This window comes from Gobio gobio, assembly GCF_949357685.1.
Source record: "Gobio gobio genome assembly, chromosome: 14".
NCBI classification, from domain to species: Eukaryota; Metazoa; Chordata; class Actinopteri; order Cypriniformes; family Gobionidae; genus Gobio; species Gobio gobio.
The window spans coordinates 48,524,616-48,547,949 of NC_137107.1; the positions used below are offsets into that span (position 1 = coordinate 48,524,616).

At 39.1% G+C, this 23,334-nt stretch overlaps 1 protein-coding gene across 2 annotated transcripts in view; it reads left to right on the forward strand.

The window, feature by feature from the left end:
• Positions 1–1,309: 1,309 nt before the first annotated feature.
• The window catches only part of LOC307136815 (uncharacterized protein), a 37,336-nt gene continuing 15,311 nt past the window's right edge, over positions 1,310–23,334 (forward strand). Inside the window, exons 1-3 of one of the 2 annotated variants that reach the window (XM_079834114.1) lie at positions 1,310–1,403; positions 1,791–1,910; positions 19,915–20,097. In XM_079834114.1, the coding sequence (XP_079690240.1) occupies positions 20,046–20,097 (52 nt within the window). In that variant the 5' untranslated portion in view covers positions 1,310–1,403; positions 1,791–1,910; positions 19,915–20,045. The remainder of the gene's footprint in view (positions 1,404–1,790; positions 1,911–19,914; positions 20,098–23,334) is intronic. The other variant, XM_079834113.1, reaches the window with a different exon arrangement.

The window sequence follows — 23,334 nt, forward strand, 5'->3', positions numbered from 1 at the left end:
CGGTTCACAACGACGTTTGTGGATGCACAACATTATACAGGGAAGAAAACAGTATGGTGCTTACAATATTTTAGATTTAACAAAAGTCAGTTTGAAGACCTGCTACAAATCATTGCTCTGACACTAGCACAATTAGTCAACCTACTGGTTCCTTAACTAAAATATATAAATAAATATTCCAATGCATAATGTTTTTTTTATCATATAGTTACAATATTAACTAACTTTTAAGATAATTTAAACTACCTAATGGTTTCTTTATACCTTTGATAAACTGGATTTGGAGAAAATGACAAATTAAGTTAAGAATTATTAATTACATGAATTATATTTTAAGCTTATTTTGCATTCTCTGAATAACTTTAACCCTTTAAAACCGCACGTATCATATTTGATACACGAGTTTCTAAGACATATATTGAATCAGTGAGAGCAATACTTTCTTTGAAAACCTATTGTATCTATTTTGGTACGTGTATTCTGCCATCTTGTGGAATTTCACTGTACTGCAGGCAGTAGAGGGGTATTTTTTTAGCTTTTCAAAATGGCGACTGCGATTGGATCAAGACAGACGCTTTCGGCAGGAAAATAAAGGCTAATTTCAAGTTGTTAAGGTAAAAAATAATATTGGATTGCGCCTGATATAATTAATTTAACACTTTCTGAATTGAAATAATGCATAATTACTTAATAATTGAATCGTTAAATTACAAGTAAATCGTGTTGGAAATTGTGTATCAAATTTGATACTGCAGGTATTAATGGTGCTACCACAATGCAAACACACACAATATTGGGATGATTCAATTAATGGTAATAATGACTGAAATGCCATATTAAAATATATATTGTGTTAAAAATGCACATATTAAATTTAAAACTGCAGGAATAAGGTTCTTTATCCCTGAATAGTAATAGATTTTTTGTATATAAGGTCTACACTGTTGTAAGCAAAACGTTCCCCAAAAGCCTGATGTATCAAATGTGATACAAAAAAATATATCATAAACAAATTTTTTTTTTTTGATTTTGATTCAAGGCTTAATAAACATCTAATTTCCAAAAATATATAATTTTCTGCCATTTTTTTAATGTGTCAGGCTTTAAAGGGTTAATGTGTTTCTATATGTTATGGCAATAGTTTTGGACGGTGCCATTGTATTATTTTAAAACTTTTTTGATACGTCGTGTAAGAATAAATGCTATCGTATTTGAATGAGTAAATTTCAGTTTCACTTTACGCGACGCATTGCCTGTTATCCGCCAGTGGAGGCGCTCGAGCAACCGAAGCAAAGACACACATCCGAGTCTAGGAGAAGAAGAGAAGGGATCGAGGGAAGAACATAAACATGAGAAGTGGAACACAGCCGTTCATTCTGCTCTAAATCTGATGTTTTCACACTGTGAGTACATTCATTTATCATTTATTAGGAGAAATCTTAATCCAAACGACTAAACGAGTCGGTTCATTTAGTGAATCACTCAGAAATTAATCGAAATTAACCGACTCATGTTGTTCATTACGCTCGAGAAACGTAAACTCGTTACTGTTTTTTTTTCACATTACAATTTGTGAAGATTTTGAGTTATGTTTTTTATTTGATTTAATGAAACCTGGTAAACATATATAAAGTAACACTTAAAGCTGGATAATTGAGAGTGATTGTAAGTGTGATGATCATCTGCTAAATGAGCAACAGCGACCACAATTCACACCTTCAGTCAGTGAAGCCGCTCCCACAGCCGTTCATGAGAGTTTAAATGCTCGGAATATAACCATCTTCCCACAGGAGAAGAAGAAGAAAGCAGGAGGAATTACTCCAGGAGAAACTACAGACATACTATTGTAAAGATGGAGTTTGAGGAAGAACCCTGCAGAATAAAAGATGAAGAGACAGAGGAACAAATAGGTTGGTGTTTTCCTTCATTTTCTTTAATGAGGAACATTAAGATGAAAACTGACACATCCTCTTGAGACTAGTAATGCACCGATACCATTTTTTCAGAACAAATCCGATACCAAAAATTCAATACCATCGCAGTTTTGCTTAAAAATTCAAAGTAGAATTTCTCCATTCATTTCAATGAGAAACCTTTGGCGTCAGACACAGACGCGTTGGGCATGTTAACATTATCGTCATGATGATCATATATTGGGTTATGATTTTGCTATTGTGACATGTTGGAGTGTGATTCTCAATTTATTCAGCCAGCATAATTGTATTTACGCTATCTAGACACATTTTAACATGTAACCCAACTAGGGCTGCACGATTTGGGGAAAATATCTAATTGCGATTAGTCTGGTTAAAATTGCGATTTTTAAAATGAGATTTTATTATTATTTTTTATTTTTACAAATGAAAAGTATGTGTATATAACATTTTGTCTTTATATATTGATATGACTAGTAATATTTATTGTGATTTTTATTATTATTGCTAAATAAAAATAAGAAATATTACTATTACAATAACATTCATTATTAAAAAATTTAAATAGAGCATTTAAGAATAAATATAACAGAATAATATTAGTAATATTTATATTTTACAGAAAACTAAAAAACTGTGGGTTACCTGTTAGTATGCAGACAGCCTATGAATAAAAATCATTAGAAAGGTCTAAGGATTTATTGTAAAGAAAATTATTATAAAAATTAAAATATTTTATATTATATCAATTTCTTAAAGTCTATGTATTTAATATGAAATATGAGCCTCTTATGCATCCTCTGTGGGGGAAAAAACTCTATATTTAAACTGTATATTTAAGAAAAACATATGAATTTTCTTATACATTAATTTAGAAGTATTATTTTTCAGATTTTTTACCCAAAAGTTGAAACTCCACATTTGCCTCAGAAGAAGTAATCGTTCTTTTTCAGGAAATCCCTATGGGGGATTGATATTTCGATATGTATCGATACTGAAATATCTGAAACGATACGATACTCATTTTCTACAGTATCGAAATCCCTAATGTGAAGCTTGAGCTGTATGCTGAATAAAACGAAGATAGAAACATTTTGACTGATTAAACATGAAGATAATACTTCTGGGACAAGATCTGGTGTATTTGAGTTCTTCAAGCCTTCTCGGTATTTTCATAATAATTAAGTATGCAGTGCTGATTGACATTCTGTGATGAGAAGCCACATCAGCTCACTGACTATATGAAGTGAGTTAAAACCTGTTATTAAACGTTGTATTTTGTTGGACATCAGGTTTATGAACGCTTCGCATTACTAGTTTGTGAAGATGTTTGACTCAAACTCGCAGTCTTTCAGACGGAGCAGCTTTTACTGCTGATCACAGAGCCGCTATTCACTAACACGCTGGGCATTTATTTATTAAATTAAAATCGCAGCCTTTGTGCTTTCACAATCACACATGAGCCAAATCGCGATTGCGGTTCGATTTCGATTCATTGTGCAGCCCTAAACTCAACCCCATTCTAGTGTTGTCAAAAATATCGATATTTCGATATGTATCGATACTGAAATATCTGAAACGATACGATACTCGTTTTCTACAGTATCGATACCAGCTGCGCTCTCCTCTTAGTGTTGGCGTGACGGGTCTGAATTTCGCGCGGGATTGCACATAACATTAATTCTACTCATTCCCGCAGATTTCGCGCTCGCATCTGAAGCGCACACACATACCATTATAAAGCCGCCTCTGACATACAAGGGCAAAAATGAGCTCCTTTTTCAAGCTTATTAATGGTCAAATACACTCAAAAATAGGGCTGGGTAAAAATATCGATTCATCAATGCATTGCAATTATTTGTTTCTCAATTCAATATCGATTCATCAAATCCTATGAATCGATTCAGCTCACCGGCCAGTGGCGGCGCTGTGTGTAACACTCTAGTGAGAGCGTTCAGCGCGGTTCAGCGTTGTACAAGACGCGCTTTACAAAAACAGCAAGATGGCAGACAGCAGCTGCGCTCCGTTCAAGCCTGAACCGCCAACGTTAAAAGCCGACGTTTGGGCTCATTTTGGATTCCACAGTAACGGCCGTTTCACACCGCAAGCGTGAGCAGCGCATATTTTTTTCGGCGCCCATGTTAATCAATGAGGGCATTCACACCGGGAGCAGGAGCAGCGCGTGAGCAGCAGTGAAGCGGGGGTTTCGGCGCAGAGCCTATTTTTGCTGCGCTGCTGACGCTCAATTAAAGTGAAAGCACACTTTAAATGGACAAAATAAATATGATTTCACACAAAAGGTGCTCAAAATGCACACAAGAAGCACATGCAGTGTGTTTTAACAAAAACTGAAGAGTGTCAGAAAATAAAATAAAAAGATATTTGTAGAAGATTTACCCATTAAACCGTTTTAATTAATTAGCTTGGGTGAAAGTGTATGTATGTATGTATGTATGTATGTGTATATATATATAATGTGTATATATATATATATATATATATGTATATATGCTATATAAACATTATTTTAGGCTACACAGACAGGTCTAGGCTCTAGCATTATAAATCAAACAAGAGTGTGCGTTTTATTTTTGTCTATGGAGTTTGCTGTCTTCTAAACATATCGAAGTATGAATGAAACCACATGATCGCAGTTTTCTTGGTTGTGTTTGTCGTTTACCATTTACATGCAAATGTTGCAGCCTACACCTCCCCATGTTAAAGTTTCAAGACTATCAAGTTTATAAATGACCACCTTCTAAAAACAAATATAGGCTAGTTGTCTTTATAAAGAAATTCTCACATATGATATAAGTAGGGTTGGGCATCGTTTTGATTTGAACGATTCTGATTCCGATTCCGATTCTTAGTTTCGATTACGGTTCTTTTCGATTCTCGATTCCGATTCTTTGAGGGGTGGAGTCACAACATGTCACAGGCTCATTTCACAGAGGAAAATTGTATTTTGATTCAATAATGAGTTTTAGTTTTGGGACTTTCTCCGCTGGCATTTTCACTTGCTTTGCTGCAAAGGTGAATGGAGTTTCACACCGAGTCCCGGTTTAACAATAGCATTAACAGCAGTCATATTAGGACTGCTACTAGCGTGGGCAATTTGCGTATAGCTACATTTATCTACGAGGGGGAAAAATAATTTCAGTAACGTTGTTGTTCACCACGATTCGCAATTGGTCAAGGGCTTTGTTATTACACTACAATCACTTAGCTGATTATGACGAGGTGGGATAATGTTAGTTCACCCTGAAATGAAAATAAAGCCATCTTTTACTTACCCAGCTGTTGTTCAAATGCGCGTGTTCCTGTGTGTGCACTCCAAGCCGCAGTAGCCTCGTGCAATATTGTCATGACAACCGGTACACAATATTCACTTAATCATATACGTTATAGAAAAGACGAGAATCGCGTTTTTTTCTATTGAGCTTGATTTCTCAAAATTGTGCGTGTGTGTGTGTGTGCTTATCTTGGGTGCAATGACAACAATAGTGCGAGTTATTATAGTAGGCATGAACGCCGGCGGCTGCTGACGGCTCATAATGTACACAGAGGAGTGCGCTCAGAATAACGGCCGAGCTCAGTGTTTTGACTGAATAATACGGTTTCTTTCTCGCAAAACCTATAGTGTGCCCCCTGAACACTTTCCATATGGCGCGCGTCTCCCTGTATCGTTGCGCGATACATTTGTTTATTTTTTGTAATGTTTTAGCTGATCGCCATTCACTGCCATAATAGGAAGGAGCGCGTGCAGGAACAGTATTTTAAATGTCATAGGACATAGGGCACTGGGACAACATCCGGGTAAGAAAAAGAAGGCTTTATTTTCATTTCAGGGTGAACTATCCCTTTAATAACGTTGGTTAGCGCAGGGTTGCCCGAGGAGGACAGACCTGCGCAGCATTTCAAACACGCTACACTCGTTAATTTATACACCACATATTTGTAGTGCATCCTCCTGTGCAAGAAATAAGTTTGTCATATGTGTTGCACTGTGCCGACCCAGGCTTTTTTTTTTTAAGTGAAATAAAGCCACACTTTTGAGCGCCGCTTACCGTGCTCCATGGCTGCAACAGAACAAACGGGTGCGGCAAGCACTTCCGAAAACTTGCACGTTTGGAACCGATGATCGGAATCGAAAACAAAATTTCTAAACGATTCCAATGGCATCGTTATTTTTAAAACGGTTCCAAGTTGGAACCGGTTCTCGATGCCCAACCCTAGATATAAGTGAGCATTATATGTAGTATTGGAGCCGCTGCTGTGACGCTGTAAAAACGCTTCCAGTGTGAATACTCTTGCGCGTCTGCAGCTGCAGTCACGGTGTGGTTACGCTGACGTGACACTCACGCACTGCTCACGCTTCCAGTGTGAGACGGCCGTAAGCCGGGAACAAATGAAGAGGTGGATAAAACCAAAGTGGTCTGTAAGCATTGCCACACCGTTCTTAAACTTTAGAGGTGTTAATAAAGCACCTGTTTGTTACAGTTGTGGTTTGTATTCAACACATGTACAATATTGTACGGTTTGTTCTGCTAAATAAACCATGACAGGAAACATGCTGGGGTCAATTTGTTCTTAAACATTTGTAATACTGCACACATTATTTAAAAATATACTCGGGTACTTCATTACTTGTGTATTTACTTATTATTGAATCGATATCGAAGCTAATAAAGCAATATCGAATCGAATCGAAATCGAATCGAATCGAAACCTCAAGAATCGAAATCGAATTGTCAAATTCCTAACAATACCCAGCCCTACTCAAAAATGTCTCAATGTCCATCTTGGTGAGTATTAACGTAAACACAGTCGTAAACAGTTCAGGAAGAATGTGTAGCAGGAGTGTTTGGGATCCATGCGTGCTGCGGATCTTAAAGGGACAGCGGTTATTTATTATTCAAACTACAAAAAGACAAACGATCACTTACTGCTCTTGACTTGTGTAACTCTAATGGATTCATCTGTATTTCATTTTTTATAATGAAGATTATCCAATGTTATTTTAAATTTGATTAGGCCTACTTTGTTTTTTTTTATTCAGTTTCTTACCTAAATACTGTTAGACGTAGGCTACCTGAAAAAATAAAGCAGTCTATTTAATTTGTATCTTTATTTTATTGTATTTATTTGTGCTATTGTTAGTCATTTGTTTATTTGTTCTTATTTTATTACTGTTTACTCGTCTTTTTAAATTCAATTTGAAATCAAGCTTCCTTGTGCTGTAGCTATTGCAACACAATTAGTTTGCAAATATTTGTGAGATAATTGTAATGGTAATTGATCAACGTTTATATATGAGAAAAACCTTAAAAGCTTTATTATATAAAGTGATCTCTTCTGAAGAAATTTTTAATCGCCTAGACTTTCAATAGACGGACAAAAAAATAAATGATATTAAAAATATCTATTTGACAGTATATGCAGCGTTTTTTCCCCGTGGTATGAAAAATAGTATTGAATATCGATACATTTTTAGGTATCGTATCGAAGTTAGAAATTCCAGTATCGTGACAACACTACCCCATTCCATCCCTAAACCTGTCCATTTTTGTGGTATATAAAACACAGATATAACAGGCAGATACGACTGCATGCACAATTTATTCAATAAGTACAAATATTCCGATTGATTTGTGTGAAGAAAATCCCCAAACGCGATCAGCGTCTCCATTCGCAGAAGATCATGAACACGTTAAGTTTTAGATATTGCCGCCCGTTACATCAGTTTTCATAGTGAAATGTCATTGGCTCTCGTGTGTCTTGTGACCGATCGCGTCATGCTAAAGAGTCGTGTGTATTATTTGAATGAGATATAAATGAGCGCGTTCACGAAGTGGCGGGATCATCATCTCAGCGATTAAAACATTAAGATCAACTCTGTTCTTTACATGAAGACATTGTGTGACTTCGGAAGACTTGGAATGCAACATGAGAATACTTTTATATTGTTTTTGCAATAAATACCTATGGCTGTACTTGTGTTTTATAATGTTTAGAAGTGGGTACCCAGATAGCAGACCAACACTGAATCATCGTTGAATCAATGTTAATGCATCAACTAAAATATCATTGAATCAATGTTGAAATTTAATGTTGATTTTTCATCAGGTTTGCACCCTGAAATAATGTTATTTCAATGATGAAAAATAGATGAAGATGGGCTTAAAATCATATTTTTTCAACTACAATTAAATCACTTATTTAACACTGAATCAACATCGAATCAATGTTTATGCATTAATCAAATTATCATTGAAACAATGTTGATATTTAACATTGATTTTTCATCAGGTTTGCACCTTGAAATAATGTTATTTCAACGATGAAAAATAGATCAAGATGGCCATAAAATCTATATTTTTTCAACTTTAATTAAATCACTTATTTAACACTGAATCAACATAGAAACACTATAAAATCGATCTTGCTTTATGTACAACAGGATTCTATGCCAGTTAATTTTCATGTTAGGCTGCAATTGATATTATTTTGTATCAAAAAGTCACTCAAAGTAAACAACATCCTTCAGTTTACATGCAAATGTATTTATTTATGCCCCCACGGTTTCAACAGGAAATCTCACATTGACTTAAAACAATTACATCAGAATTTATAACACAAGTGAAAAACACGACAACCTGCATCTGCAAAATGGAAGTAAATACAAATGGAAACTCGCCAATAAAAACAGAAATGGAACAGTAGTGCTGAAAGAAAAAAGGTAGAAGAAAGAATGAAATACTCAGGGACTTCCACCATGAGCAATGCCCCCAAGCCTTTCAGGGGCGTAACAGAGCCAATTTTACACCGTCCCAGCAAAGATACACTCTGATGCCTCCTTTTTATCAGCATTCACTTGTAATGCACCTAAAACAACAAGATGTTCGTAAATATTTGGAAATGTGACTAAATATACATCACAAATGTACTACAGAATGAAGTGAAACTTGAAATGTGATCTAAATCTTTACATTCCAGTTAAAACATGCTGAATTTAAATTAAACTATTTAATGAATTTGACTTTCCCCTTTAAAGCACCTGCAGACACACAGGAGGAATGAATGGAAAAGCAAGGTCAAAATATCTTCAAATATCTATCTGGTTTTATCTAATATCAATACTGTATTTAATAGTAAATAAACAAATAAAGTGTGGAAGTGAAACAAGTAAATTAATAATCAAGTAGCTAAATTAATAAAAGAGGAGCTGGATAAGCTACACAGTGGTTTGGAAGAGATTATCCATTTTACAACACAAACTGGAGGCGCAGCAGCTTTCTGCAGTTTGATATAGCTGCCTTCTTTCTTGCTGCATTAAAGATTAAATTGGAATTCTGTAATTCTGGTCAGCCTGAGTGAGCTAATCGCACAGCTGAAGCAGAGCTACGAACTGATTGTCCTATTTCCCCTCACATGCCAACAGGGCAATTAGCTCGTAGCTCTGCTTCAGCTGTGATACCCGCACATGGTCCGACCAGAATTACTGACATGCCAGAAATTCGTCCGATCGCCTCTCGTTTTTCCCTGTACACAGGACAAATATGGGATAACTGTACTATCAAAATGATTAATAAATACACGCACAATTATCCATGAACTTGAACTACATTTTGTAGATATTTTCACTGTCCACAAACAAATGCCTTTCAACTTGTATGTGCTAAATACAGATTTACATGAATGTGCAACATTTTGTACAAATCGAGACATACGTAATTGAGAATGCAAAACTTTGATTTTGTATTAATGTTGGTCAGAATCCGTGCATGCAACGAGTAAGATGTGCTTTTGCGGGTCCGGTGCCGCACATGCATTCATTAACTCGTTTGTGAGTCGATCATCTCAAAATCCAAATTAATCAAATAGGATCAACTCACAAAAGAGGCAATGCATGCGCAGCACCGGATCCACAAATGCACATCTTACTCGTTGCACGCACAGATGAATCATTTTGATTCTAAAATCATGTGAACAAACGACGCACGACAAAGATGAAAATCGGCCCGACCCAAATAAGAGTTGCACAAGTCAGAATTCGGCTCGAAATCGGACGAAAATCGCACTGTGTATGCCCAGCTTAAGAAATAAAGATAAAAACATATGATAGGGTTTGGTGAAAAACAAACGGAAATTCAATGTATTAAAGAATATCTTGGCCATTGGTTGTGTACGGAGGGCATTCAGGTGACTTTATTAATGTCGCAGTTCACTCTAACTCGCCCAGGAGAACGCACAAGTTGTAAGCAAGAAAGATAAATAAAATCACGTAATGAAAATTGAGAGGAATTGTATTAATCTTTTTGTACTTACCTATAAAAAAACACTGTTGCTGTCCTGTCCCTGTCTTTTTCGCGCCTAAAGTCTGTTAAGTCGCGCTTTGATCTGAAGGTGCATTACTGCCACCTACTGGACTGGATTGTGGAGCATTCGATCGGTAGGGGAAAATATTCTAAATTCTTTATTAACCCTGTATTCTTTAGATAAATAATTAAATGTATGTAAATTATACATGATTTTTAAAATAATAATAATAGCCTACATTTTATACATTTAAAACAGGCTATGAATATTTCTGGATGACCACAAGAATTAAAGGTGAACTATGTAAGATTTTTGCAATAAAATATCCAAAAACCACTAGGCCAGTGTTATATATTTTGTTCAGTTGAGTACTTAGAATATCCCAAATGTTTCCAACTATTTGTAAATCGTGAGAAATTGCTATTTTAACCAAGGAACCGGGACGTGTTAGCTATGCGTTTGAGGGAGTCGCCTGTCGATTGCGTCATATCGGTGTTATATGAGCCAGATCGCTTTCACTTTCGTCCTCATAAAGTTTGTCAAGTAAATGCTTTTAAAAGCCTTGCCAGTTTGAACATTGAAGCGATTGTGCACTATTCAAAAACAACAATACGGAAAACTTATCCGTTCAGTGCTCAGCTTTTTTCTGTGACACGGAGAGTTGAGCCGTGTCGCGTCTCTGACAACGAGCGCGCGCCCTGAAGGCAGACCTCTTTTCACGTGAAGATCGCGCGCGGAGAGCAGCGCAGAAACGCAGTGTCAACGCCGTCCTGTGACTAAAGTAAAGTCACTAAAGTAGCTTAGAAACTCAACTCAACCGTTATAGCATACATTTGAATACCTTTTGAAGTAATTACAAACCACAGCTTCATAATGAATAGAGACTGAATGAGTAATTCACACACACAATCACTCTCTCATTAATGCATCCAAATAAATGTAATGTAGGTCTACTACTGTGTTAATGTATCTGTATCTGATGTACAACAAACATAAATCTGCCCCATAGACAAGAACTGCTGAAAGTGAACCGTTTCCTTCAAGTATTTTAAAATCACAAAGAAATGCACTTTTTGCATTTGTTGGAAAAATTCCAACTTTAATAGTAGAAAATCAGTAACACACACACACACACGCATGCACCCTCCTCTCTCTCGCGCCAGTCAGACCAATCGTGGCAATGCATCACATATGCTTAAACTTTTATGTAGCCACGCAACAATAATTTCAGCATTCACTGTATACACCGGGACGTGATGTTGTGACGCGATTTTTCGAACGGATGCTTCACCTAAAATGCCCCGCAATGCAAGTGATGCAAGCCAAATGCAGCGTTCTATTGAAAATTAATGTATGTATTTCTGCTGTACCAAACTGCAATGAAGCCACACACACACACACACACACAGGTTGCTAGGTTACCATAACAAATAGGCTCACCCCAGAAATGATATATTTGTTAGTAGCCTAATGGTAAATGCTGCAGGTGTAGAAATCCACATAAAATATATTTACTTTGATGTCAGGGCTAGATTACAGCATGAAACCTGTTGTGCATATTAATACATTTATTTTCGTTATGCATTATTTGTTTTGGTTGTTTAAAAACGCAGACATTTTTTATCCGATTAATCGATTAATCGATCGATTAAGTGCTAGATTAATCGATTACAAAAAGAATCGATAGCTGCAGCCCTACTAATACGATAAACAGAGTTGCGTTACCTCATACTCATGACTGGAAAAGAGGAAGTGGCGCCAGCGACCGTGTCATAATAAAAGTCCCGCCGGCGACTATGCTATAATAACAGTCCCGCTCTTCAATCGCTCCTGCGGCCTTGCTCAGCTCCACAACACTCGGTCCTGCTCTGCTTCACTACAGTAATGTTAATAATCGCATCCATGAACATCATTTCTGCCCGAGTCCTATCCTGATTCTTTCCCACCGGCTGTGAGCTGAAGACCACATGTCCCAAGATTCTGCGCTCAAACGTGCCGTCATCAAACTACGCCTTTGTTTTGAACAGGCGACCTCTAGTGGACGGAAAAGTTACATAGTGTAGCTTTAAGGACTCTTGACAGTCATTAAATATCTCTCTGCATGTGCTGTAGCTAGCCGAAAACATTAGAGGATTGGAGATGTTTTCCATGATGGAGGAGATTTTAAAATAATAATTAAAACATTAGTATTAACAATATGCCTAATGATAATCAACTGGTTCGTCCCATTGAGTTCAAGTTATGGTAGTAGTTCTTTGTTAATCCACACACTTGTTGGTAGAGATTCATCATTTGAGGATAATGAATGTGCTCACATTTCACAGAGATGTACCCAATTGTTTTGGATTTGCTTTAACATTTTGAATGATGGGACAGATAGATTGAGTAAACCTCACCAGTGGAGAATTAAGCTGATCAAAAATCAACATTGATTCAATGTTTGTCTTTTCAACACTGAAAAGCATGGAATTATCAACATTGATCCAATATTATTTAGCAATGAATTTTCAACATTGGTCCACAATTTTTTTAGCATACAGGGTTTTTCCTGGGTCAAAAATGGTCTTCGGTGGTGGCTGACAGACATGGTCATCCATACACACTCACACGCACGGTAAAAAAAAAATACCCTACCCACGTGATCTGCAAGCGCAATACTGACAATAAATTTGAAATAAATTCAAAGAAAGTTTGTTACTTTTGCTTGTCTTATTTTGATACCTTGATGTTTTTGTTCCTCATTTTTACACTATTTACTGATAATTGTTTTGGTATATAATCATATCAATATTAAAAAAATTGTATTAAAAAAATGAACAAATAGCCTAATTTTCTGCCATATACAATTTTCTGCCATATACAATCAGCTAGCTAACAACAACTTTGTTCTGGGTTCACCTCACTCCAGTCTAAACTAAATGATTTTAGGCTATTTATTTTACTACACATTGTCAACATAAATAAGCTGAAAGACTGTGGATGATTAAAGCTAATTCTTACTATCCACTCTTGCTAAATTGGGTAAGCACACTTGTGTTCTCATTTCAGAGATGTTCTGAGTAAATGATTAAACTGATTCGTGAGTTCAGTCATGGACAGATCAGTTGTTCTAACCAGTCGTTAAAATGATTCTGTTCAAAGGAGTTATTTGGTCGCGAATCGGACATTAGCAGACGCATTGTGTGTGAATCCCGTCTTTAGAACATCGCAAAAGATTTGTCAACACACAGAAAACACTTCATAACAGGATAGGATTTGTTTCCTGTTTATTGAAAGTATGCTTTGTCAGCTGGTCAGAGAATCAGTCAATGTTTTTTGAGCGCATTTCACACCCAGCTGTAATTAAAGGAAGACATCGTCTGATAGCGCCACGTGCAACATGGATTCGGTCTTCCGACCTTTTGATTTTGATTAACGTAATATGTGAAATATTAGAAAGCTAAGAATGCTTATTTTGAAGGCAGAGAGAGTGCGAGCGGGGGAGGAGCTCTCTGATCGTTCTCTCTGTCACTCAGTTAACGCAAGTGCAGCAGTCATCTGTTCTACATCAATCATAAATCACAATAACTGATCAAATAAGGCTTTGGCGGGGCAAAAATTGGTTTTGGCGGACGCCAAAAAATTTTCAATGTAGGAAAAACCCTAGCATAGAATTTTCAACATTGATCCAATATTACTTCGCATTGACAACCTCAACCAAATTGATGATTCTGATGGAATTTCAACATTGACTCAATGTCACAATGCTATCTGGGTAGGTTTAGGGTAGGAGTTGGGTTAGCTGCTCCAAAATATAAAAGTTACCTTTAAATATGAATAAAATATTAATAAAATCATGTCTGCTTTTACAAATGCAAAGAATAAAATGCGTCTTGATCTGACGCATTGGGTAAACAACTGAAATGAATGGAGCACCCAGCGTGTCGATATAGTGACGCCTAGGCCCGATCACACAGAATGCGTTTTTCAGGTTCGAAAACGCGAGGCGCACCGCACTGCCTTTTTTGGTTGACGTCTTTTTCATTAGCAGTGCGCTGCAGTTTTTTTATGTTGCTAGGAAACCCCCGAATCAGCTGTCCTGTCAGTCTAATCAAGGTAACGGTCGCCACAACGGAAGATTCATTCGACTTCATTCACTCTCCATTCATTCGATTGGACCATAGAAATAAAACTCGATGACGACGGGCGCTTTTCCGCTCCGAGTTTTTTCAACTTCATGCGCTCAGAGCGTTCCTTCTAAAACGCGAGACGCAGCAGGTGGTTAAAACGCGAGGTGCCTGGGGCATGACGCCGCAAAAACGCGTTGTGTGTGATCGGGGCCTAGGGGTGCCTTTAGCGTCTTTATTGTGACGCAGAAGGCATTTGACCATGCTTCGGATTTTGACGCCTTGGGAGTGAGAACGAGTTGCAATACATCTAAAACTAGATGCTAGTAGACACAGTAGTAAACTAGATTTGTGCTTAAGAAAGAATTTACATTATTTCTTTGTTTCTCATTTGCCTCCTTAAATTGAATTTGGGAATTTAATGTTGATTTTAGACCCGGTGGATGTGAATGAAGACAAACAGCATCATTTCACACATGAAGAAACAAAACTGACATATAAAAATGAAGACGAACATCAGTTTCAAAAACCTCATTTCAAAAATGAAGATGGAGATTTTCAAGAGAATTTCACACAGAATCAAGCTGGAAGATCTGGAGTCAAAGGATCTCTCACCTGCTCTGAGTGTGGGAAGAGTTTCAGACGTAAAGCAGACGTTAGGAGACACATGAGGATTCACACTGGAGAAAAACCATTCTCATGCTCCCAGTGTGGAAAGAGTTTCACTCTGAAAAGCACTCTCGACAATCATCTGCGCCGTCACTCTGGAGTGAGATCATTCAGCTGTGATCAGTGCGAGAAAACATTTGTTACAGCAGCAAACTTACGAGCACACCTTAAAGTTCATGCTGGTGTGAAGCCTCATGTTTGTTCTTTCTGTGGAAAGACTTTTTCACAGCTGGAACATTTAAAACAACATGAGTGTACTCATACTGGTGTGAGACCTTATATGTGCTTAGACTGTGGGAAGACCTTCAGTTCATCAGGCACATTAAAACAACACCAGAGAGTTCACACTGGAGAGAAACCGTTCAAGTGCTCACACTGTGGGAAAAGTTTCTCTCGGTCAGGAACATTGAAAGATCACAAGAGAGTTCACACTGGAGAGAAGCCGCACCAGTGCTCTTCATGTGGGAAGAGTTTCACCTGCTCCTCTAATCTATTGAAACATAAGAGAAAGCGTTGCCTGAAGTCGTCAAAATGAGGAATGTTTCATATTCAGATCCATAATTTACAAGTAAATCATGTAATTGTAACGATTCACCAGTGTGAGTGCCCCTGATCACCACCAGAGGGCACTCCAACCCGGACTGTCATTCCATCAAAGACTACATCACCCATAATCCTTTGCCCAGATTTATGAGCACTCACTGTTTACACCTGTCTCTCATTTACCTCATTATCTCTGCCTATATGTAGCCTGTTCACCCTGTCATCCATTGCGAGGTTTTGTATGTGTTTTGTTTACACTGCATTTCTGAGCGTTTTCCCTGGGGCCTATACCATGAAGCCGGTTTAGCTGGCTAGCCAGATATGTTTAAGCTTAGTTTGTGCCAATCCTGGGTTTAAGGTACCATTAAAGTGGTTTAGCTTTTAGCAGTGTTCATCTCCATAGTAACTTACGCTCCACGGCTAACCTGCTCCAGGGCAGGTTATGTTCTGGATAAGAGATCTCTAACTGAAATTGGACCAATCAGCTGTGAGCAAAGTGACACGCCTCTGATGCAATAAAGTCACTCCCCCTGTTTCTGCTCCAAATTAAAGGTCACTACATAGCAAATGGCTATTAAAGACTTCAGCCTCTGGCTTTTAACAATGGTTATTTATAATAATAATAATTTTGAATTATTTAAAAATAATTTATGTAATTATTATACCCTTAATCAATTACACATGTATAATTTTAGTAAATCAATCATTAATATGCATTTTGTTCATATAAAAAAAATAGCCTATATAAAGGTCATACAAATAAGCTTTAAATTCAATAACTAAATCTATAAAAAAAATTACATGTGAGCATAAATGTTAAATTTTCTCTATATGTCAACTAAACTAACTTCATAACTTTTACTTGCATTGACGTATAAGATTTTTCTTAAAGTTGTCCTCGACAGCTCTTTTCTTCTGTGTAAATTTATTTGAATTCTTAATATTTTTAAATCATGTATATTCTGCAGAAGAGTGAAGTGAATCACACTGCTTCTCTCGCGAGAAGTGAATCTCAGTTTTACTGATCCACAGCATGTGATTGGCTGTTCACTGCTGATGTCATAGGCTTTGATCCTGAGTTTAGCTGAGTTGACAGAGAAAGTTGATGATCAGCATAATGGGACCAACAAAGCCTGAATAGATTGGTTTGGTTTTGTCAACTCGAAACTAATCCTGTAACCCTGAGTTTGTTAAACTACCATCATGGTACAGGCCCCTGGTTTCTTGTCTCTTGGTTTTGGATTTCTTGCCTGTTCCGTGGATCTCTCCTGTCTTGTTTGCCTGACTGGAATGATTACCTGTTATGACCTCTCGCCTGTTTGTTGACTACGAGTGTGGATTACCCTTTAAAATAAAGCTGCATTTGGATCCTCAACCCAAAGTCTCAGAGCAGTACAGCAATATTCAGACACAGCAAAAGCTGTAATTGGTTCTAACAGTGATTTCATCAATTAATAGTTTGATCTTTTGGGAAGTTCAATGTAATGTTTCAGAAAACTAGTGTGTTGCTGTTAAATGCATCAGTTAAAGGTCCCGTTTTTCGTGTTTTTTTTTGAAGCTTTGATTGTGTTTACAGTGTGCAACATAACGTGTTCATGTTTCGCGTGTAAAAAAACACAGTATTTTTCACACAATTTACTTATCTGTATACCGCTGTTTTCACTGTCCTCAAAACGGCTTGAAAGATTTCCCTGTTCTATGAAGTCCCTCCTTCAGAAATACGTAACGAGTTCTGATTGTGCCAGCGGTTCCCGTGTTGTGATTCGACAGCAGCTTAGGGCACGCAGAGCGCACGTTACCGGAAAGGTCACGCCTCTCACCATAACGGGGATGCATGCGCTCAATGATCTCTAAGTACAGCGTCCCTGGGAAAGCCAAACAAAGGTGACTTGACTCCGGGATGAAAATAACAGCGTCTCGACGACATGGCAACAAACAAACTATACGAACGCAACCGAACGCAACACTTCCTATTCTCCACGCGGGAGCAACAAGACCACGCCCCCTTTTTTGCGCGTTCTTGTGGGCGGAGGTTAGTCGACATACTGCTCTACTGACGTAATTAAAGCAGGAAATACCAGGATGTAGTCCTAACCAGCCGTTCGCTGTAGGCTTTGAAAGGGAACTTCTGTTAAATAAAATATCTCGCTTGGCATTGAACTTTGAGCTTTATAATTTTACAGGTATTATATATGCTCTAACAGCAACATTACACACTAACTAAAGTTTGAAAAATGGGATCACGAAGAACAGGACCTTTAATAAAAAAACGTGTTTAGTTTATTCATTATGCAAATGAGCATTTGTGAAACGATAGAAACATTCATCCGTTAAATCATCATCAAATCACTACAACTGGTGTTTTTAGTCCGGCTGTTTAGAGTTGATCCATTGAAAATATTCTGAAAAGACTTTATTGCACTGAAATCTCTCAGAGACTCTGAATGTTGATCATTTGTTCTGTGGCGTTAGAATATTAAGTGTTGAACAGGGAATCAGTAGACTGGGTAAACCCAGCCTGATCTGCCGGCGATTTGATTTCGCCCTGCAAATCAGTCTGGAAACCTGTACATTAATTTCTCCTTCTTCTGTTACACTTTTGTGGGAACCAATCACAGACTGGCTTATCCACCTGGCGCGCTATTGGCGGGTTTAACACGATGACGGATAGAGAAGCGTTGGGTCGCTGCCCGTTGATCACGCCTCTTGTGGTCTGATTGGTTGAAGGACTATCCAATTGCGTACAGAGTCATTTAATTTATGCACGTTTATCATGCCTCTTGTGCAATACACAGCAGACTCCCCAGACCAATGTTCAATCTTAAATTGAGCTTGGTCTGATGATAGCCAGACAAGGGAATCAAGGAATGGGGTTTATTCATGAGGAATGTTATTTATTGTGCATCTTAAATGTGTAATTTACTGTTTGCACATTCTGATGAATAAATGTACTTTAGTTGACATGTAATAATTGTTGTGGCTTTGTATTCAACATCATTCACACACAAAAAAAAGTGTTTGCCAACCCTGTTCCTGGAGGCACATATTGAACCACACAAGACCTTTTTAAAATGAAGATTACAAAAGAAAAGTTTATTAAGAATGAGATTATAGAAGGATATTGAGATCTATTTAGCCTAGAGTTACAGGCACACAAACTTTGGAAAAATATTATTTATGGCACTCAGACAGGAATGTTCAATTGTGTTGATAGAAAAAAAACGAGATCCATTTCTAGTTTCATCATTATTTGTTCACTCATGGAGCCACATTCAGATCCATATCTCTGGAAATATTTATTTATATACAAAATAAAAACATAAGAAAAGTTTGTCAAGAATTTGAATCTAAAAGGATATTAAGATATCTTTAATATATAGATATCTTTAATCTCAGATCTTTTGAATATTCCGATCTAACATGACCCCTGACCTGTAAAACTGGCACCCCGACTGAGCCTGGTTTCTCCCTAGGTTTATTTTTCTCCATTATGCTCCTGATGGATTTTTGGTTCCTTATCACTGTCGCCTCTGGCTTGGCTTGCTCAGTTGGGGACACTAAATTTTTCAACTAAATATCCAAATAAGTCTAATTAGTAAATTAAATGAACCATATAAACGAAATTACTGATCTAATTACTAATCTAAAGCCCGCATTGTCACTGTATGATCGTTGAAATGAGCTGATGACATCACCGTTTTTTCCGGAGCGGCTGTACGGCCGAATCAAATTATGATTCTTAATGTTGCATTATGTTCTGCATTGTAAAAAGAGCTATATAAATAAAGTTGACTTGACTAATATGATTTACACACATGAGCAAAAATCACAGTGCTTCATTCCAGTTTTTTAACTGTTGGCATATAATGCTACAAAGATGGCAAAAGTCCTACCAATATCTGTAGAAATAAACAAATGCTGCTGTTCTAAAGTCGTTTAGTTATCTTTATCTTTAGTTCTAAAGTCATTTAGACCGAAGTTGTCTAAGTGAGCAAAGTTAAGGTTCAGATTAAAAAATTAAAATGGAAAATATACTGGTAATTTTCTGCCCAGACATTATCCAGTAATTTCCACAAAACACAACCTAATGCAACGTGTAATTCAAAATACACGTAAAACACCTGTAAAAAAAATAAAAGTGTGTGTGTGTGTGTGTGTGTGTGTGTGTGTGTGTGTGTGTGTGTGTGTGTGTGTGTGTGTGTGTGTGTGTGTGTGTGTGTGTGTGTGTGTGTGTGTGTGTGTGTGTGTGTGTGTGTGTGTGTGTGTGTGTGTGTGTGTGTGTGTGTGTGTGTGTGTGTGTGTGTGTGTGTGTGTGTGTGAAAATTCCTTCTATTTTCCAAAAGTCCGAAAGTCATCCTTGGGTGCTGAATCTTGGAGCAGTTCTAATCCATCTGTAGTGAGCTCTGTGGGCAGGGCTCGGCTGGGAGTGTGTCCATGAGCAGTGGCTGCGTGGTGTTATCATTATCCTTGTGGGATGTATCAACTGCATGTCCATTCAGATGCTGAAGTGAAGTCCTGCCATTCAGGTTGAGTGGATTGCCACACACTGCTGAAGGATGATGGAGGGAGAAGTAGATATTGTCCTTCAGCACTCTTGCACCAAGTTTATTTGGGTGGAGCCCATCCTGTTTAAACAGTTGTCTCTGACTCCAGAAAAGATTGAAGTTGTCGATGAAGTTCAGTCCCTTCATGTTGCAGCTTCAAGCAACTGTGAGAATCTATTTGTTCCTCTTGCTGGAAGTGGTCCACTGATGAATGGCTGAGCTTTCAAAGTGTTTCAAAAAGTTCATTGAAAGCCTTCTTAAGGAGTTCTGACTGCTCTCTCTGAATATCGTTTTTCCTCACATGAATGATGCAACATGACATCATGACTTTGCGTAAACATACACACCACTTTCTAAAGCCAAATGGCGTGTTATCTGTACGCATTTTGAGCTATCCGCGTGTATGTGTACGCCAAAACAAACCATAATCTCTGCGTGTATGTCTACGCCGTGTGATTCCGCGTGAATGTAAATGGATTTATAAACGTACCAAATGATGTTTTTTTTTTTCAAATGTAAAAATGCAGAATGTTTCTTGTGATGGGTAGGTTTAGGGGCAGTGTGTGTGTGTGTGATGGGTAGGTTTAGGGGCAGGGGCAGTGTGTGTGTGTGATGGGTAGGTTTAGGGGCAGGGGCAGTGTGTGTGATGGGTAGGTTTAGGGGCAGGGGCAGTGTGTGTGATGGGTAGGTTTAGGGGCAGTGTGTGTGTGTGTGATGGGTAGGTTTAGGGGCAGGGGCAGTGTGTGTGTGTGTGATGGGTAGGTTTAGGGGCAGGGGCAGTGTGTGTGTGTGTGATGGGTAGGTTTAGGGGCAGTGTGTGTGTGTGTGATGGGTAGGTTTAGGGGCAGGGGCAGTGTGTGTGTGATGGGTAGGTTTAGGGGCAGGGGCAGGGGCAGTGTGTGTGTGATGGGTAGGTTTAGGGGCAGTGTGTGTGTGTGATGGGTAGGTTTAGGGGCAGGGGCAGTGTGTGTGTGATGGGTAGGTTTAAGGGCAGTGTGTGTGTGTGATGGGTAGGTTTAGGGGCAGGGGCAGTGTGTGTGTGTGATGGGTAGGTTTAGGGGCAGGGGCAGTGTGTGTGATGGGTAGGTTTAGGGGCAGGGGCAGTGTGTGTGTGTGTGTGTGTGATGGGTAGGTTTAGGGGCAGTGTGTGTGTGTGTGTGTGTGTGTGATGGGTAGGTTTAGGGGCAGGGGCAGTGTGTGTGTGTGTGATGGGTAGGTTTAGGGGCAGGGGCAGTGTGTGTGTGTGATGGGTAGGTTTAGGGGCAGGGGCAGTGTGTGTGTGTGTGATGGGTAGGTTTAGGGGCAGGGGCTGTGTGTGTGTGTGTGTGTGTGTGTGATGGGTAGGTTTAGGGGCAGGGGCAGTGTGTGTGTGTGATGGGTAGGTTTAGGGGCTGTGTGTGTGTGTGTGTGTGTGTGTGTGTGTGTGTGTGTGTGTGTGTGTGTGTGTGTGTGTGTGTGTGTGTGTGTGTGTGTGTGTGTGTGTGTGTGTGTGTGTGTGTGTGTGTGTGTGTGTGTGTGATGGGTAGGTTTAAGGGCAGGGGCAGTGTGTGTGTGTGTGTGTGTGTGTGATGGGTAGGTTTAGGGGCAGGGGCAGTGTGTGTGTGATGGGTAGGTTTAAGGGCAGGGGCAGTGTGTGTGTGTGTGTGTGTGATGGGTAGGTTTAGGGGCAGGGGCAGTGTGTGTGTGTGTGTGTGTGTGATGGGTAGGTTTAGGGGCAGGGGCAGTGTGTGTGTGTGTGTGTGATGGGTAGGTTTAGGGGCAGGGGCAGTGTGTGTGTGTGTGTGTGTGTGTGTGTGTGATGGGTAGGTTTAGGGGCAGTGTGTGTGTGTGTGTGTGTGTGTGTGTGTGTGTGTGTGATGGGTAGGTTTAGGGGCAGGGGCAGTGTGTGTGTGTGATGGGTAGGTTTAGGGGTAGGGGCAGTGTGTGTGTGTGTGTGTGATGGGTAGGTTTAGGGGCAGGGGCAGTGTGTGTGTGTGATGGGTAGGTTTAGGGGCAGGGGCAGTGTGTGTGTGTGATGGGTAGGTTTAGGGGCAGGGGCAGTGTGTGTGTGATGGGTAGGTTTAGGGGTAGGGGCAGTGTGTGTGTGATGGGTAGGTTTAGGGGCAGGGGCAGTGTGTGTGTGATGGGTAGGTTTAGGGGTAGGGGCAGTGTGTGTGTGATGGGTAGGTTTAGGGGCAGGGGCAGTGTGTGTGTGATGGGTAGGTTTAGGGGCAGGGGCAGTGTGTGTGTGATGGGTAGGTTTAGGGGTAGGGGCAGTGTAGGGGGATAGAATGAAACGGCGTTGATAAACACGCTAAAAAGCGATTATGCGTCTTGATAGCACGCCAAAATGGCATAGCGAATTGGCGTGTCATACATACGCTATTTCATGAGATCAGTCTGAATGATTAGTCGATTTGCAGTCTTATATTTCATCAGAATGTTCTTAAGGTCCCGGTTTAAGTCAGAAACTGTTGCTTGTGGAAGGCAGCATGTAGTTGTATCCCTGCTGCTAATGTTTCTGATAATGGCGTCACCCATTACCAGAGTCCTGGGTTCGGCTGTGCTCTGAGCTGAGTGTCTGCTTGACCTTGTGAGCCAGTTAGCATCACTGTTAGTTGCTTTGATCTGTGTCCGATCACGTTTGGGGATTTCTCACCCATATTCTTTAAAGTCCCTGTAAAGTCAAAACTAAACATGTGTTCTGATTTTCTCACACCACAGATAAATGTGTTATTAACCACCCAGCCAAATTTGAATCATTAAAAAATCCGCCAAGTACATAAAATATCTTATCAAAAACTTGAAAAAATGAGCAGCATTCTCTGCTCTCAAACGCTGGGGGTGTGTCGCTGTCGGCGCCGAAACCACGCCCACTCGCGGGAAAGCGGCAGTAGCACACAAGACAACACTCACTGATCACGACCGTCAATGATCACGACGCACCAGATGTCGGCGGGACGGGAGGACTAAGGCCGGGGCGGGGGATAGTCGGTTCTGCAGCGGATTATCAGTGAATCCCAGTTGTCTCCGGTGAAAGTTTGTAAAACGATCCGGTGTATTGTCACTGCAGACTCGGAGGCAGGCGTCGGTGGTGATCCTCAGCTCTCCATCAAGATGGCTGTTCACAAAATTAATCCACCTCTTCTTGATCATCGTGTTTGTTTTGTAAGCTGTTTTGTAAGTTGTAGACTATAGTAACTAACAGTACTGACAGTAACTCGCGATCGAGCGGGCAAA